General features: G+C 34.9%; 1 protein-coding gene across 1 annotated transcript in view; it reads right to left on the reverse strand.

Annotated features, from left to right (window-relative positions):
• Positions 1 to 18828, reverse strand: part of FAT3 (FAT atypical cadherin 3) — a 445851-nt gene that overhangs the window by 136022 nt on the left and 291001 nt on the right. Inside the window, exons 5-8 of the mRNA XM_063430785.1 lie at positions 11825 to 12139; positions 9628 to 9838; positions 8262 to 8330; positions 668 to 807 (exon numbers count right to left, since the gene is read on the reverse strand). Coding sequence (XP_063286855.1) covers positions 668 to 807; positions 8262 to 8330; positions 9628 to 9838; positions 11825 to 12139 — 735 coding nt within the window. The remainder of the gene's footprint in view (positions 1 to 667; positions 808 to 8261; positions 8331 to 9627; positions 9839 to 11824; positions 12140 to 18828) is intronic.

Consider the following 18828-nt stretch of genomic DNA (forward strand, 5'->3'; position numbering starts at 1 on the left):
ACCAGCCCACACCAAGTTACATACATTGACTATAAAAAGGTGTGCACACATTTACACAGTTCAATATTACAAAGTATTCCTCTAGTATTCAAAACTCTTATTATATATCTAAAAAAAATGTTTTTTTCAAATAATGTCATAGAAGAATATAATACTCTCTCTCTCTCTCGATATATATATCACACTGAAAACACAAGATCAAAGTAAAGTGCTTTATAAAACCTACTTCAGGACCCCTAAAATGGCGCTATGTACCCCTATTCACGATTATATTTATTCCCCTGCTCTGTTATTGTAATTGTCTGCTCCTAGCAGCTGTTGCTCAAGGAAAGAACTATTTTTTGACTTGGCAAACTAGAAGTCATGCAAGAAGTCTTGTTAAAAAGTTACCTTTCAACGTCATTAATTTCACTGTCATTGGGGAAAGAGGTCTGGCTGAGAATTTCTTTTTTTAACATTGTATTTTCTGCATGATTTAGTTGTCCTTTTTTGACCTGCTCTTGGCGAGGATACCTGTCAGTAACTAAAACGGGCATTTCATTGGACTTCTTGTACGGTGCTGTGAATGGTGAAGCTAATATTAACCAATGTCAGGAAAAAAAATGATCACGTTTCTTCTTTAGAATTTGTTACCGGTAACCAAGGTTTGATTGATGCCACAAATTACCTGCGTGGTTGCAATATTTGTTCCATCGGTTACTTCTATACTCATGTTGTAAGCCGACCGAATTTCTGCATCAAGAGGCTTTGCTATGATGATGGTCCCTACACCTTTCTCAATGTCAAATGTGCTGTCTGCATTTCCACCTAAAAAAAAAGTTAAGAAATTAGTGATCATTTATTTGTCTATGTAATAACTCGATGTATTATCCATTTTTAGGCGTGATCATATGTATTATTAGAAAAGAAAAAAACACAACAATTTTTAAATAGATTACTAAAATGAAAACAGTAATGCATGTTGCATTTTGTAGCTGGATATAACAAAATCTAGAATTTTCATCTGATTAAAGGGGTCTGATTGCAGTGCCACAATCTGTTTAAAAAAAAGTATTTTCGGAGAAACTTACAGAGTTTTATTCTATTAAACAACATTTTACTCCATTAAATGCCATTTTACATCCTGACCCCTCTATTTTCCCCATTGGGAAGAATTAATGTAATGCTTTCCTATGGTGAAGTTTAAATGCGCATGCATGAACGTTCGGTCCCATCATGGGATGTCATGGGAAGAGGAGGCCTACTCAGCACCAAGAGAGCCTCATTGCTGGTAAAACATTTTTTAAGACATGTTTATGATGGACAGAGGTGAGGACTTAGAAAGTTAGGGAAAGGGACACGGAATATGATCTAGTGTTTCTTTAAATCTGTATCACGCATAAATAATTTCATTTTTCTTTAGAATTCTTCAATAATTATGTGTTTAATGAAAAATATCCAAATTTTATCAAGATACAGCACATATCCTGAATTCCAACACGCCTATGGCTACAAGACCCTTGAAACAGACTTTTATAGTGGTGGGCACGTGATATGGGTGGTATGCTAAATGCTTCCATAGTTATACATATTGAGTGCATTTGTAGTTCTGATAGCATAACGTGAAACAGTGCCCCATGCTAGAACATGCCCTAAGTTCTACTTCATTTATTAGAATCCGTTTTGTCTGAGATATCTTTGTTTTGCTTATATATATCGTTAGTATATTATTTTGAGCACTGTGCATTATCTTTTATTTACAGTAGCTATAATTCCAGTGATGCGGATAGAAAATGTGGGAGCAGACAAAATATTTTCATTTTTTTTGCACTGCTTTATAAAGAGATAGTAATGAAAATATATACAAAAGATTTTATTTGGCTGTGCTTCAACTAAATGTGAAAAAATTACATATTGCACATTACACATGTAAACCTTAGCATGTGGAACCTGTCTTCAGATGAGACTGTATTACTTGCGTATTTACATCTGATCTGTTGAATAAAATATTATTACAATTAAACTGTGAACATGTCTGTTGTATTCGTAGAACCTCTAAAAAGAGATAGGTCTGTAATCATGTGAAGTTTTTATCAAAGCATATGTAAGCCAGATCATATTAGTTCTAGGCTGTGGTTGTATGACCCAAGGAGGGTCTACTGGCAGTTGTTGCAGCAAATAATGTTTTTTTTAGAGGTTTATCTGTTTTATATTCTAAAAACTGTTGTGAAAAAGAATAATCTAAATTATCTTATAATGGCAAGCTAAGACACTTAGTTAAAATATTGTCCACAAGGAATAGCCTAATCAAAATTGCTATTTTCCAAACATTGCCTCACTGACTATTGATATGATGTCTGTATTATTTCATTTGTGCAGGTCCAATAAGTTCCAATTTCCAGTTGGTTTTACTAGAAGTTGACTCATGCAGTAGTTTGTCAGTATTCCCGGAACCCTGGTTCTCCTGGCTACAATGCTCGTCTCGGTTAATAATAGAGTAATTAAATCACCCATAATTAAAATGGAGCCTGACTGTGCAGCTTTGTCCATTTGCAGTACTAAACAGCATGTTTTATTCTAAAAAATGCCATTTGGTTTCTAACATTTTCCCATCCATATTCCTTGTTAAGTTTAATTCGTCTTTGATCCTTCTTTTTTGTTTTAATGATCAATGTCCAAGCACGAGGACACAGTTCTTCATGTTCTATTCAATGACATTGATTGATTTACTCTCAAGCCTACTTGTAATTTTAGTAGAACCGACTTGAATTTCAAAAAACAAATTCTAAATAATTGTTTATTTCTTTCCTCTTTTTATTTAAACACCGTATGCTGTTTCTCAGGTCCCCACAACTTGCTGTGTCTGAATAGGATCCAAAATTTCCAGAATAATTTTATTTTATTTTTTTAAATTTGGTATTATACGTGCTAAAATTCCCATGGAATACCCAATAAAAGAAACCTTCTTATACCCTTTACAAACAGTGACTTACTTTTCATATTTGACACTTTTACTACTGACTCTTGATGTTTATCTTCCTTGAAAGACCATCCAACCAAGGAGCAGTAACAGGCAGCCATTATACAGATTCATCACTGCTCACCACAAATACTCAACCTTTGAGGTTGAGAGGGGAACTAACGGCAGTAGGCCTCATAAGCTTGGGCCACACTTGGCTGTACCATAAAAAATACTGTATTAAAAAAAACATATATATATTCTATACAAAAAGTTGATATTCATAGGCCCCAAATATACTCCTGGTAAGTCCATTTTTATAATATTTTTTTAAACAAATCTGTATCAAAAAATGAAACAAGATATATATATACTCTACTAATAGATATTTCACCCCTCACTCACTGAGATATTAGCCAACTTCTAGCAGCTAAGTTAATGCAAAAAATATTTCTGCATGGGTAGAGGTTGCTATGGTAACACTCCACAAATCCTGTCAAGTATAACACTGATAAGTGTTTTGTTACATTATTTTGGACAAAGAGTTAAATACTAGAACAGCAAAATGGCCTCAAATAATGTGAAGGTTAATTGATCCAGGCATACCATATGTTTGCATTCTCTGCGTACAATTTGATTTTTGCGGGAGAATATTTTAGCACCTTGTGTAATTTGCATCATATCACATCAATATTAACCTAAACAATACATAGAAACAAATAAAACAAATATTCTAAATAACAAATATTTTGTGCCATACGTCAAGAAATGAAAACCAATTATCATCTAAAGAATAAAACTTCTAGTATACCAGAGGCACAACAATAAACTCAACATTGATAAAACATATTAGTTTTGACAGAATGATACAAGTCTTATATGCCCTAAAGATGTTTGAAGAAGACAAAAATATGCTTTACTCTTTTCATTTCATTGGTTTATTTTTTATTGTTCTATTATTTTTGTGCCACAATATGCAATTGTCCCAAAAATATTACATTAAAGAGATGCCAAATTGTATTACTTTATATGTCTTTGAAGGATATGCCGACAGCCGGAAAAACTAGATAAATCTATAAAACTCTACGATAACCACAAACAACCTTGTATTAAAGATTTATAAAGATTATTTTGTTCCGAGGCACTGATCTCAGACAATTATATATAATTTGATGTGTGTACTGCATCGCATTTATTTACGTTGTAAATTCAAGCTGAAAATTAACGGGATTTAAATGAAGTCAGAAAGTTTGTGAACATCGAATCTTAAAGGGACACTACAGGCACCCAGACCACTTAGTCTCTGAAGCATAAATATGTATACGTCAAAGGGACTGGGTGGAGTGTCCCTGTCCCCCTTAGTCCTGCCATGTAAAACATTCCAGTTTTTGAGAAACTGCAATGTTTATATTGCAACACAAAGACAGCCTCTAGTGACTGACTACAAGACAGCCGCTAGAGGCGCTTTCTGGAGTTTACCGGACTCTGGGTCAACTAAATGATGCTGGATGCCCTTACACTCTGCACTAACATCTACCACCCTAGTCTGCACGTTTCTAAATGTGTGTGTGTATGTGTATCAAATTTATTTATTTTTAATATTTTTTTATATTTTTCGTGATTTTATGGAGGTTATTTGAGTAGGTGACCCTGATGCCTGCACCATTCTTCAGAAGGCTGCTAGCTTACAATTGTATCTTGTGTGTATGTATAGTAAACTTTGTTTGGAGCAGTTCGTCCGAATCAAACTAATATTAACTCAATATATATTTCCTTTTGATGACACAGTGACTTGATTCACAGTGTAATCAAAAGTATAAATCTTCCATTCATTCAGCAAACATGTTCATCTCACAGCTGTCATATGTGCAAGATGGTCATAATTGCCACTGAAAACATAATTGTCCTTGACATTTAATTTACGTTGTAGAGATACCAAGGAAGCTACAAACGGCTGTTAGATTACATGCTTTTTAAATTTTATGCTTAAAAAGACATGGCATCTTCCAATTAATGTTTTAATTGATTTGCTTGGGAAATGTTGCAAAAAAATAAAATAAAATAAAATTGACTGTAAAATCGTTTGAAGAACGGAGTTGGAAGGAAAGTCTTTAATTGAAAGCCTTGGGAGAGTATAATTTTTTTTTCAAAGAGAGTTCTTTGTTCTATTAATTAGAAGAGAAACATAAAATAAGCATACGATTTTCAATGGCACAGGCAAAAATGATGAAAAGCATAAACCAAAATACAGACATTCGTAAAATAATTAATTTTGCAAAAGTAGAACTGCAAAGTAAAAAACAAAAACAAAAGTCATATCTTATATTTTTAGCAATACTGGTGGTTTTAAATAAATTGAACATATTCAATTTCACCAAAATATTTACGGTTGCGTTTCATGCCAAAATACAGTTTCTTATAATTAACAAATCTCTATAAACAACTCAATAATTGTAATAATTTAATATCTTAAATAATACAACATATTTAAAGAGTACAAGCAACAATTTAATAAAGATTGTTTTTTTTGTTTTTTTTATCGGGTGGTTTCCTTACAAATGTGTGTTCCTAGTCCTGTTTTTGTCGTCCAAATCAAAGGGTTAAGTAAATCCTATTATATCATGACAGTTCTGGCATGGTGGTAATATAATTTTTTTTTTTATGTGTTTTGTTTTCAAGCTTTTTGTGTAAATATAGTGACTATTTAACCTTATGGCAGTTCGTTCTGAAGGCCCAGCTTCAATATAAATTACTTTAATCTATTGCCTTTTTCACAGCTCAATACCTGTAATTGAGTAATCACACTGCATATCAGGAACAGTCAATTAATATCTTAGCAGGAAGAAAATCATGATTTTAAATAATGCCAACATTTTCATCACAAGAACATGAAAACTGCACATATCATATTAAACAGGACACATATGCATACTCAGGAGAATATGCGTATTTATATATATATAAAAAAAAAAATCATAATTCTTTAATCTTTCTTCCAGTACTGCCATGTCTATATTAGTCTATCTAGCTACGTTATTGGTAAACGGGTCTTTGTGTTTAGAAAGAATCTTCGCCAATTTACCATTACTACATAAATAGACTAATTTTAGATTTTAGGTAATGAGAAACTATGTAGACCAAGATATATTATATGATTTGGTAGTAAAAGTAATATAAAAAATAATCTTAACTCATTATACATACATTAAAAAATAACAAAAATATCAATATCAATACTATAAATATATGGCATTAACAAAGAATAAGATACATCTTAACTATGAAACGCATGAATATCTGATTTTTTTTTTAAAACAAAATTTAATTTTTAAGTTCGATATGTCTTTCATAGTCTCTCTGGCTCGAGATCAAAGCAGAAGCCATTAATTTAGTGTGACTAAGCATGTTTGCAATGTTGGATTTCAGAACTTTTTAGAAATCAAGGTTCCCAGGGAACATTATGGCTCAGTTTTCATCTCTAAAACCTGAACGTAAACAAGAATCTCTATTAGGAATTTAAAATTTGATTGGAATATGTACGTCTCCTTTGAATATAAAAAGATGTAAACTAATACTAATTAAATGTTAGTGGTAATATAACTGTATAACTGGACTTATATTTAAAAAAATAATACAGTCAAGCTGATTCTTTCATTGTTATATATATATATATATATATATATATATATGTATATAGGACATTCTAAACAACAACTGTCACACCTTAGCCAAAGACCCGATGCTGCCACTTTGCTTTAATAAAAAAACAATAGAAGGAGCAGACATTCAAAAGATCTATATGTATGGACCTGGTGAAATGCTATGATGATTCAAAGACGTTTGTCAACCTGGGGTGCCCTGGATGCTTAGGGTGTGTCATGTGTGGACATATGACACCAGCTAAGTTCTTTTATCACCCACATAGCAGAAATAATATGCTATAAAACATCACCATGTACATTGTGTTTCATAAATTACAGTGCCCTTGTGGGTTGGCCAATATTGTCAAAACGGGCCTCCATCTTTATTAACGGATTAGAAATCACAGGTCTTCGATTTGACCAGCTTATATACTTTGATTTGAACAGTGGCAAAATACTTTTTAGAGGTGGGTCACACCTCGCCTATGCTGAAAGACACAGCGATTGACCACATTCCGATACCTAAAAGGGGTAGTGATCATAAAATGATGCTGCGCCTGTGGGAAATCTGCAGGATCAAATCATTAGCCCCAGTCTATCCAAAGGGGTAAATTGAGAGCATTTTGTACATAGCCTTCTTGCATAGAAGATGGACCTTCTTTATATGGATTATAGTCAGTGTGTGATATCTGTGTCCTCTGGGATTTAAGTTTTCTTGTTTTCTTTTTTTTTTTTGTTTCAAATATTGGGAAAAAGATGTAGCTTGGACAAGTAACCATTAATATTCTCTGGTAGTGTCTCTACTTTCCCCATAGTATTGGCTGCTAACTAAAAAAAAAAAATATATATATATATATATATATATATATATATATATAGATTACATATGATTATTTTCTGTGTGTGAAATGACCTCTGAAACCACGTACGACCCACTTATGGCTATTAATCTAGCTCTATTTTTGGAGTGAATCCTTTAAGAACCCCCTCCAAATGACATTTAATGTGTTGAATCTGCAGGTCTTACTAGGGCATATTTCTATTATGTGCCGTGGTTATCAGGAATATGTTAAATTAAGCAGTATATTATGGGTTTTAAAATATACATATTTGTTTGTTCATTCTCTAGATCAGGGGTTCTCCACCCAGTCCCCCAAACTGTCCAGGATTTAGGGATTCCCCTTCTGTGTCTAATGTGTTTCTAGGGGGGTGGGGGCAGCAACAAACACTAACACTATTACCTAAATAGTGAGTTGTGGTGACTTGACTTTTCACAAGGTAGACAAACATTTTAGAACTTGCACAAAATATCTCCTGTTCAGCCCAGTTGGAGGCTTCATAGGGCTGTCCATATATTCCTAAACACCATTATTTTTTAAATTGACAACAACTTACCTGTTTAGCAAACATGACCCCCCTTTCCCCATACTATTTCCTCATTTGGGGGCAATTGACAATCAAAAGGTATAATTATATACACTGTAAATATGTATGCTATCACAAACGAACTAAAATAGAGAACATTCAGAAAACAAGCGACAAGTAATTGGACACTCTTTTGCAAACAAAATGCATAATTAAATGAAGATGTTAACAAACATCTCAATGAAGTATAATTAAATTTGCACAAAAAAAACATGAAAATAACCGTGATTTGGCTAATAAGTTTCCACGAGTAATACCTTCTGTTGTACAATTCTGCCCACAAGCTGTTTGCAGAATATAGAACATCTCTCGGGCATGCTTGCCACCTTCAAGCACGGAAACCAGCAGAAAAGCGACAGAAAGCAGAAAAAGTAAAGAGAGAGAAGTAAGTAACACAGACACGGTTAAATACACAGAGATTTTAGTGAGTGAATTGTACAGCGGGAAGGAAAAGTGAAATTCTAGAAAAAGTCTAGTGATATTAGTAAAAGCACAGCTTATTAAACCGAGGATAAAACAGATAGCAAAGCAAACATTATTATTATTTACTAATAATTACTATTGTTATAACTAATAATTGCAAAGTCCATATAATTCACATTAATATTGCTAAAATTAATAATATAGTATTCAGGTATTTTGCTTTTTGGTGCAAAACAAAAACATAGACTCAATCAAATTTAGGTAGAACTTTACATGTAGCGGTTTCATTGTAGAATAATTTCTCCTACAGGGATGTACAATATACCTCCCAAGTGTATCTATCTACTTATGAGGGACAGCCCTTATTTTGAGCCCAAATCACTCTATCCCTCTTTTCTAGGAGCTCCATATTGTTGGTGTGTCGGAGTGTATAACAGAGCTCCACAGCAATAATACTCCCAGTAATGTGTCTTTAAACTACAATAAATGTGTTTAGAAATCAGTCTGTGTAAATAGGATACATTGTTCTTATTCTATATTACATTTTAGTTGTGTACAGTTCTTATAACAGCTCTTCCCTGGCAACTCCCTCACTCACACCCCAAAAATTAAAAATGTTCCTATTTGTCCATTTCGTGTTGGGAGGTATGAAACAATTATTTCTTTTTCTAAAGTTCTGCTATAACACCGCCATACAGAACCCCCTTTTTAGAGACTGGAGTGGGAGTGACACATCGTGCGCATCTTCGAGCGGTAGACATGTTAGATACTTGTAAAGACAGAAAAAGTATAACATTAGTTTCAATAAGCTTTAACTACGTGAGAGCCAAAGGCAAACAGTGCATCACAGTAGCATGTCTTATATTCTGTCACTAAAAGGTGTAGCCTTTGATAGCGTCATTGAATTCAGTAAACCATGTCTATTCATAGTGCCTGACCTTGAAAAACGCAAAATTTGTTGGATCTGTTAGTCTATGTGTTCTTAATGGTGTGAGTGATGTTAGCACTGGGGTGCTAACAAAATATAAAATTTTGATTGATTAAAAGAAAAACAAATACAAAAACAAAATGTTGCACAAACATATCTAAAAGGGTGTTACAATGAATCATGCACATCCATTTCATTTGAGGGATTACTGGTATTATAAAAAACAGTAAAAACATATTTTCCTTTTGTTACTGCAGAATTCTTCGTCTTACCTTCCACATCAAACCAGAGAGGGATATTTGAAGGTTGCACTGTTACAACGCCAACAATTTCTGTAACTTTGTCACTTTCCATGATAGTAAAATTATAGAACGGTTCATCAAAGGTCAGCGGAATGGGAGACGGTGGGGGTTTCTTTATCCATTCAATATGGAGTCTGGCTGTGGACGATTTCTGCGGACGCCCGTTGTCTACGGCTTTTATCTGTGGGTTTTAATGATATGAAACAGTCAGACCTCTGAACATGAACAGCAGTTGGTAATCTGTGACACTGCTGGCCACAACCGAAGCCAGATTAAGGGAGCTTAACTATGGTGATGGGTCTGTGACAAATTCCATTTACTTGGAAAATAAACCCATTTATCAACTTACTGACTTAAACTTTTACAGCCATTTAAATGACAATAATATTAGAATACAGGCATGCCTTAACCTGTCTCATTATTGATCCACACTCTGTTAATTATATACAAAGAGTTGGGGATATACATTAAGAGTTAGGTCCCATGCTAAAGAACTGCCTTGTGTTTTTACCTTGAACCCACGTGACCTCCTTGGGAGGTTCTTGACTGTCTTTGTTAGTATGTTATTAACAGGTCTGAATGAATAATATAGTAATCATATAGGTCCTTGCTTTGAATACAAAAACAATTTGAGACCTCTCTACTAGAAGCTACTCGTACGGAAATCTATTAGGCGTTTGGTCATGTCTGTTTTGGCTTCAGAGATGTAACATGACAAGAGACTAGCTATATATTGCGGACTACTCCACAGCAGTGCCAGAGACAGTTGATTTATGAACATAAAATGCTACTATTACTTCCTTAAAAGAATACAAGAATCAATTCAATGTCTTTCATATAATACGTCTTGCGGGTTATTTGATCGTACTTTTGGTGTGCCAAAGTAAATACATATTCTGATTTAAACCATGTATTAAATAGGAAGGCAGCATAATTGTGTCACAGCATACATATAATTTCTGAGTAATATTCTATAAATATATATGTGCACAAAACATTAGGTAATAGACCATTTATGGTGGAAACTGCAACTGAGTTTCGAACTCAAGTGGGTCTAATTGGAGAAATTCAAGTATCAGCAACTTTTTGGATGTTTAGGCTTAAGATTTATGCCAATGCTTCTTATGCTTCCCAGTTTAGGGAATAAACTCAGTGTGCTGAAGTGACTTGGTCAAATGTAACATAGTGCTAAGAGTAAGGTTTACTCATTGTACAAGGGGAATGACTAGCAAGTGCATAGATTAGTAAATATTTGGGAAGAAAATACAAAATTTTATTTTAAGAACAAACTAGGGGATAACTGGCTAGATTTAGATGCAAAAAAATATATAATTTGGCCAGTAATGAAATAATACATTTGAAAGAACTTTCTTTTGTAATTATCTACTATTCTATATATTTGATTGCCAGCAGACTACTGTGGTGCATGGGTCCAGTCATTTGCCAAATAAAACCATCCCTCTGTCAAATTATGTTAAAATTAAATACCTTAAATTATTTTATTATTATTTATTATTTAGAAATATGCAATAGGTTGATCTTGATAGACTTTAGTCTTTTTCAACCTAGATTGCTATATAATAATTAAGAAATAAACAGGTATTTTTTTTCTGCTTTCACCCTAAATCTATGTACTAGAATAGAAATGTGGGGTCTATTCAAATACCATGACTTGTAGAGAGTTGAGAACGGACTTGCAAAATTAAGGTCAAAATAGAAGATTTGAGAATTAACTGGAGGACGTTTTCAATGCAGCCATCTAAATCACATCTCACGTTGTCCTAGTCATTTCTCAATGAAAATACACATATGTGTAAAGAACTCATTAACTATTTGAGCGTGGCATCTGATTTTTCAAAAAAGAAATAAAATGACAATACATTTCTACAATCAGTTTCAAATACAGATAAATATTTTCTGAAGTCTATTTCTGGTTTTCATAAAGTTTATAAAACTGCTGACTTTGAATAGGCTGAGTTAAATTAGAAAAATATGTGTAAATACTAACTGTGTGTCGGAATCCCCACAATTCTCAAGGCACTTGGTCAATTGTCTTTGTAAATGTAATATATCAGTAGGACAGTACTTTTATGTAGTGTTAGCCTTGTAAATCAACTCAGCCGCTCACAGTTTAACAACGTGAAATTAATGCATAATGATTTCTCACTGTTAAGATGTCGTAGCTCCCAGCTGAAAATTGCTTCCTGGAAGACACCATGCCAGTTTTGGGGTCAATAAAAAATTTCCCATCCTCGTTTCCATCTATAATGGTGTAAGAGATTTCAGCATTTGGACCTTCATCTTTGTCAAAAGCAAAGGCCCGGTAGATTGGTTCGCCCCTTTTTTTGCGATCTCTTTCAGGTAGCTTGATTTGATAGACCTTCTCTGGAAACTGTGGCTTATTATCATTTTCATCCAAAACTTTAACGATGACCCAGACAGTGGATTGTTTGAAGGATGGGCCTCCATCACTGACTGTAACCTGTAAGTAAAGGATAGATATGTGATTATCTATCTAAAATATAACCCATTATACCAGCAATTGTCATAGTGGAATGTAGTCAGTGTAAAATTTCAATCTTCAAATGTTTCCAGTAGCCGGTTTAATGGATGGCCTCAGACATCTGTCGACAGTCCTAGATCTGGTGGGACTGTCCAAATAAAATGAATGAATATCACCAAGTAACTGACGTGCAAAAATGCTCTGCACCTGTGTAAATGTATGCTGAGCTTAAAAGAACACTGTAGGAACTATAATCATTTTTTTCTCATTGAATTGGTTATAGTGCCTGGAAAACCATGGCACTGTCCCTCCATTTAGAGTTAAACCATTTTTAAGCAGTTTAACACTGAAAGAGGCCCTTGGTGTACCATAGACCCGCCACCACTGGAAGTGTGGCTATGGCAGACGTTACACATTTCCTTGTAGCCAGATTGATTCATACTAACAAAAGTGGCTGTGCTAGGCTGAAAGTGGTCAGGTGACACTGCCAGCCAAATACTACTACCAACTGCTGTTAAGGGTAATGCTTTCTCATTAAACCAAGTAGCACAGAGGGGATGGGCTGAGGGGTACTCTTAAAATATTACAAATGCTTTAATGTTGAAAGAAAGGATAGTGCCAGGGGACTCCAGACACTGTAACCAATTCAGTAAGATAAAGCAGTTATGGTGCCTGAAGTGTCCCTTCACTGGGAACATATGTGCCACTTTCTGTGTTTTGGAAACTGGAAACTATGGCACACGGAACTGGAAGTTGCAAATTTTGGGCCAAAGTAGCAAAACTGGAAATATAGTTGAATTTGAGATTTTTTTTTACATTTTAAATTCCATATCTAATTTCCATTTAATAAACAAAGCCAATATGTAAATGTATTCTTATACTAACGGAGGGAAAAAAACAATCACAATAAAATAAGTGTTCATTTATAACACGTGTAGCAAACTTTTACTGATTGAAACAATCTAAATAAATGAAACATTGAGCTAATATCAGTCACGCTATTATTGAATCCCAGGTTATAAAACACCAGTGCTGATTTATATTACATTGTATGCAATACAATATAATATAAATATTATTTGAGCCTAAATGGCTCAAATGTGTTTTTTAATTTAATTTGCAATGAAAAGCCACATTTAGCCTCTACGTACATGCCTGGGAGGGTAGTAGTTAAGTACTTTAATATTTAAATTGTGCACTAGTGAATTTATTTTAAATCTAATAACCTCACATAAATAAAGAATGTCATCAATTATTTTTGGTATGATGTTAATGCTGAATCATTATATGCAAATAATTTACTAATGATTAGCTATCTATAGAGATAGACTCGTCACATGATACAGACATCTGATATGCCATTATATACTTTTAACAGTCTTTACAGTATCAATTTGCAAGACTAAAAAGGACTGTTGGCTCCCTGCTGCTCTCACTAAAGGCTAGAGGCTAATCTATTCACCTCTCTCTCGATCAGGACAATTCATTTAGTACAGATACCTGTGGAGGCCATACTGAGATACCCTGGCAGGTTATCCGCACCATTGATTGAGTCAGTTAATTCTGATTATTACACATTGATAGCTGCTCTGTTAATCAACTCAGCAGCTCACTGCAACATAAAGCCCACCCACTGTATGTTCTATTTCAAAAGCCCATAACCAAAGCACAATTTCACATCATATCTTCTCCCCCGCTGAAATGTTAATACCAAAACTCTCTGTTGCTATAATCTTCTACCAAACCCCGCAGCAGTGTTGAAAATCGATACAAAGATGAGAAAAAGCAATAAAATAAGTTATCCGGTTCATCACTTATATTTAATATCATGTCTGTTGTGGAGTAGTGAAGTTTCAAACTTTCTTATCTCTCCAAACAGAAAGATTTATTTATATTTGCATTTACATTTTATTAGTACAGGTATGTTGTTGAACAGCTGGTGTGAATAATAGATTTACTAAAGTAAAGTGAGGTTTTATTGAAATGATTGCCTAAGAGTTTGAAACCTTGAGTGAGACGGCATATGAGCGTATATTTATCTGCAAATCGGGGATCTACCGTATATACTCGAGTATAAGCCGACCCGAATATAAGCCGAGGCCCCTAATTTTACCCCCCAAAACTCGGAAAACTTATTGACTCGAGTATAAGACTAGGGTGGGTAATGCAGCAGCTACTGGTAAATTTCTAAATAAAATTAGATCCTAAAAAAATTATATTAATTTAATTTTTATTTACAGTGTGTGTATATAATGAATACAGTGTGTGTGTATGAATGCAGTGTGTGTGTATATGAATGCAGTGTGTGTGTATGAGTGCAGTGTGTGTATGAGTGCAGTGTGTATGAGTGCAGTGTGTATGAGTGCAGTGTGTGTGTGTGTGCATGATTTCAGTGTGTGTATGAGTGCAGTGTGTATGTATGAGTGCAGTGTGTATGTATGAATGCAGTGTGTGTGTATGAGTGCAGTGTGAATATGAGTGCAGTGTGTGTGAATGCAGTGTGTATGTGTATGAGTGCAGTGTGTGTGTGTGTGAGTGCAGTGTGTGTATGAGTGCAGTGTGTGTGTATGAATGCAGTGTGTGTGTATGAATGGTGTGTGTGTGTGTATGAATGCAGTGTGTATGTATGAGTGCAGTGTGTATATGAGTGCAGTGTGTGTGAATGCAGTGTGTGTGTGTGAATGCAGTGTGTGTGTGTGTGAATGCAGTGTATGTATGAATTCAGTGTGTATATGAGTGCAGTGTGTATATGAGTGCAGTGTTTATGAGTGCAGTGTGTTTATATGAGTGCAGTGTGTGTGTGTGTGAATGCAGTGTGTGTGTGTGTATGAGTGCAGTGTGTGTGTGATGCAGAGTGTGATACAGAGCCTTAGTGGGGGGGGTGGGCATTTTTATTATTATTTTTTAATTATAATAATTTAAATTTTTTTTGTTATATTAATTTTTTTATTATTATTTTTTTATTTATTTTTTAATATTATTATTTTTTATATTTTATTTTATTATTATTATTATTTGTCCCCCCCTCCCTGCTTGATACATGGCAGGGAGGGGGGCTCTCACTCCCTGGTGGTCCAGTGGCATTGGCAGTTCAGTAGGGGGAGGGGGCTGTCAGAGAGCACTTACCTGTCCTGCAGCTCCTGTCAGCTCCCTTCTCCTCCGGGCCGGTCTGTGCAGCTCCTCTGTCAGCTCACACTGTAAGTCTTACACTGGGAGCTGACAGAGCTGTAGGATAGGTAAGTAACCGCACACAGCCCCCAGTCTGTAATATGGCAATGCAAATTGCCATAATACAGACATTGACTCGAGTATAAGCCGAGTTGGGGTTTTTCAGCACAAAAAATGTGCTGAAAAACTCGGCTTATACTCGTGTATATACGATAAATTAAAATACTTATCGTATACTACCGCAGTAACCAGGGGGTGCTGAGACATCAAACATGATCATGTACTGATACTGAACCATAGTAAAAAGATTAAAAGGAACACCTCTGGATTTGGGTTACTATGGGACATAGATTTGATGTATTCTCTTAGGGTCTCACCCTATTTCTCTCTTTGCTTCCATATTATCTTTTTTTTCCTTATCTTTTTGTTTCTGCATGAGAATTTACTCTGTTTCTCTAAGTTTGATAATCATGTTTGATACATTCATATTTCTTTTAGAATGTACTGTTTATGATAACCGTATTTCCACAAAGATAAAACTTACAAAAAAAGAAGAGAAAAAAAGAGGATAATATAACAAGGATTTTATAAGGATTTTATAAGGAGTACAGCTGAGAGCGGGGAAGTCAAGATGGGGGGCAGAAAGTATTATTAAAATGAGGACAACTATCTAACCTAAACTGAGTGTAGCAGGTCAGTAACTGTAGGAAAGACTAAACGCTGGGCTGGGCCCAACTGTCCCCTTATTTCAGGGTCTTGTCCTACCATCTCGCATATTCCCCTTTGAAGGCCCACCCACTGTCCCGATCTCATGCCTCCCAATATTGGACAAAAAGGTTAGATGTATTCTTCAAAAATATAACAAACATAAAACCTATTTTATATAACACTTTTTTTCTATTTTATTACTCATCCAGATTTAAAGAAGGTTCCTTTTCCTTTTTTCCCTGATCCTCAGTTTTATCGGCATTGCAATGTGTTTTTATTGTAATCCTCCAAACCATAATAAAAATAAACCACAATAAAACGTAAAGCTGTGTATCAGGTGTTAATCAACTGAGGTCTTTGAACTTAAGATGTTACTCAAAGTTACTGGCTCTGAAAAGATCTATAATCACAGTTCTGTAAAATAAGACTCCAAAGAGAAAGGTCATCTTGATCTCGGCTGGAGCATAGGTTATGTAACAAATGATCTTTCAAAAGCACACATTTTGGTTTGAACTGTTTACCCAGCGGTATTAGAACAACACTTCTTACCAGGATGTAACTCTACACTAGGGACCTAGAGTCTACTTCATCTATAAAACCTTCTGGTTTGATTGCAGTGATCTCATCTAGATCCCATCTAACATGGGTCACCTCAAACAAACCAAGGGAAACCTAGTAGGTCTTACAGAAACACTTCATTTTCATAAGACAGCATTTTGTTTTAATCTGTGCTTCCTGCTAACTTAAAAGGACACTTTTGGCACCGAGACCACTTCATATCATTGAAGTTGTCTGGGTGCAGTGTCCCTGTCCCGTAAACCCCGTAGATGCAAACACTACAGTTTTAGAGAATCTGCAATATTTACATTGCAGGATTAAGACAAAAGCATTCCTGCTTTTTCACGGAGTTTGACTCAATGAAACGACACTGGACATCCTTGCACTTTACAAAATCCCCAGAGAAAAGCATTAATGCAATGCTTTCCTATGGGGAAGGCCTAATACGCGCACGGCGCTTGGCGAACATATCACCCAGAGCCCAAACCAGCACCGAGGGACATCAGTGCTGGGATTCGTTAAACGAAAAAGGGTTTTAATGCTTGATTTTGGGGAGGGGGCAAGGAAGGGGCAGAGGGCACTTTAGTGTTAGGAATACTGATTTCCTTTAAAGGCATTGGCACAAATTATAGAGTAAATATAAAACAATTAGATGATGTTGCATTACTAGAATGCGTTCAACAGGAGTATAGCAAGTGAATTAAATTCATTAGCAGAGCAAGCAATTACATTCATTTAAATTGGACAGTTATTTACCACAATGAAACAATGAATCAGCAATTCGATAAAATAAGCAACTATTTAGATGTTCCATCTATTGCAAGCCTACATAGCACTGCAGGAATTGTCATACATAATATGCAAGCAGTAGACCATAATGAAAAATATGGAGTCAAAAATACCTATAGGAAGGTTTTTTATTTTTATTCACTCAATATGGATACATTAACGTAATCCATAATCGCTCTAGTTTTTGTGTCGAGGAACAAAGAAGGGAATCATTTGCAGAGCCCAAACCAAGTATTTGATTCCCTTTAATGCACAACAGTTAGGGGAAAGGGTAGGGACTTCCTGATTATTTTCTCCACTATACATACAGGGTGAGTGGAGAGAGGGAATATTGGTCCTCCCAGTTACTCTTGGAGTCCAGGAGCCACCATGTCCATTTTATTTTGGTACACCACTACAATGTTACCGCAAGTATTGAGTTATGCTAGGTAATCAGTCCATGGGCTGTGTTTGTAAATAGTGCAGAATGCCTTGCTACCTCCAAACAGAACTCATGGCTTGATACATGGGCTTTTACCTACATGCGACTCCATAGGGTCCTCGGTAACAGTTTGGCAACTGAGCTATATTTGGTTAGGTGCTCAAAACATATTGGTATTGAAAGGGTTAATAGTACTGAATGGACTAACATATTTCAGAGTTGGTACATCGCAAAATTTATTATTTTTTTTTTTTAAATGAGAGTTTATTTATTAAACAGTGACTCATAATAAAATAAATTCAAATGAAAACCGAATTACAAAATGTGACCAAAAAAATCTCCATCACACCTATAGTCACAGCTATTTTAGTTTGCTAGCCAGTTTTCAATTCATCCCAATTCAGTGGTAAGTGAGCAACATTATTTGTTACTTTTTCAAAATCAAATGTCTTTTTTCATTTCGAGGATACATGGAGATCTTTTTAGATACGTCTGACACAGAGAGGGTTAAACTCAAAATACTCGGGCCATTTACCATATATATCCATCTTAAATTTCTTTCTAATTCTCAATATCAGCAGGAACTAAATACCTTCTCTCTGCCTTCTTTTAATTACAATGATTGCTTCTCAGCATTCAAAGCAGATGGTCCCAATTTACCCAATCACAACACGTCTTTAAATAGAAGCAATGCAGAGGATTTAGAACTAGACTTCATTTGATGCTCAAAAATATAGTTGCACAAAAAGACAGCAGTTTAAAAAAAAAAAAAAAAAGATCAACATTCTAAAACTTAACATGTATGTGTCACTTACAATTTTCACCATTTTGTTTGACAACGTGGGGTATAAAAGTATATTTGTACGTAAAAAGGTAGTAGCACTGTCAATTCTGCATTTTTATAACCACAGAAATGGCAATGCATTGATAAGATATACACAAGACAAAGATTAACCCCTTAAGGACACATGACATGTGTGACATGTCATGATTCCCTTTTATTCCAGAAGTTTGGTCCTTAAGG

This window comes from Pelobates fuscus, chromosome 1 (genome assembly GCF_036172605.1).
Source record: "Pelobates fuscus isolate aPelFus1 chromosome 1, aPelFus1.pri, whole genome shotgun sequence".
Classification (NCBI taxonomy): domain Eukaryota; kingdom Metazoa; phylum Chordata; class Amphibia; order Anura; family Pelobatidae; genus Pelobates; species Pelobates fuscus.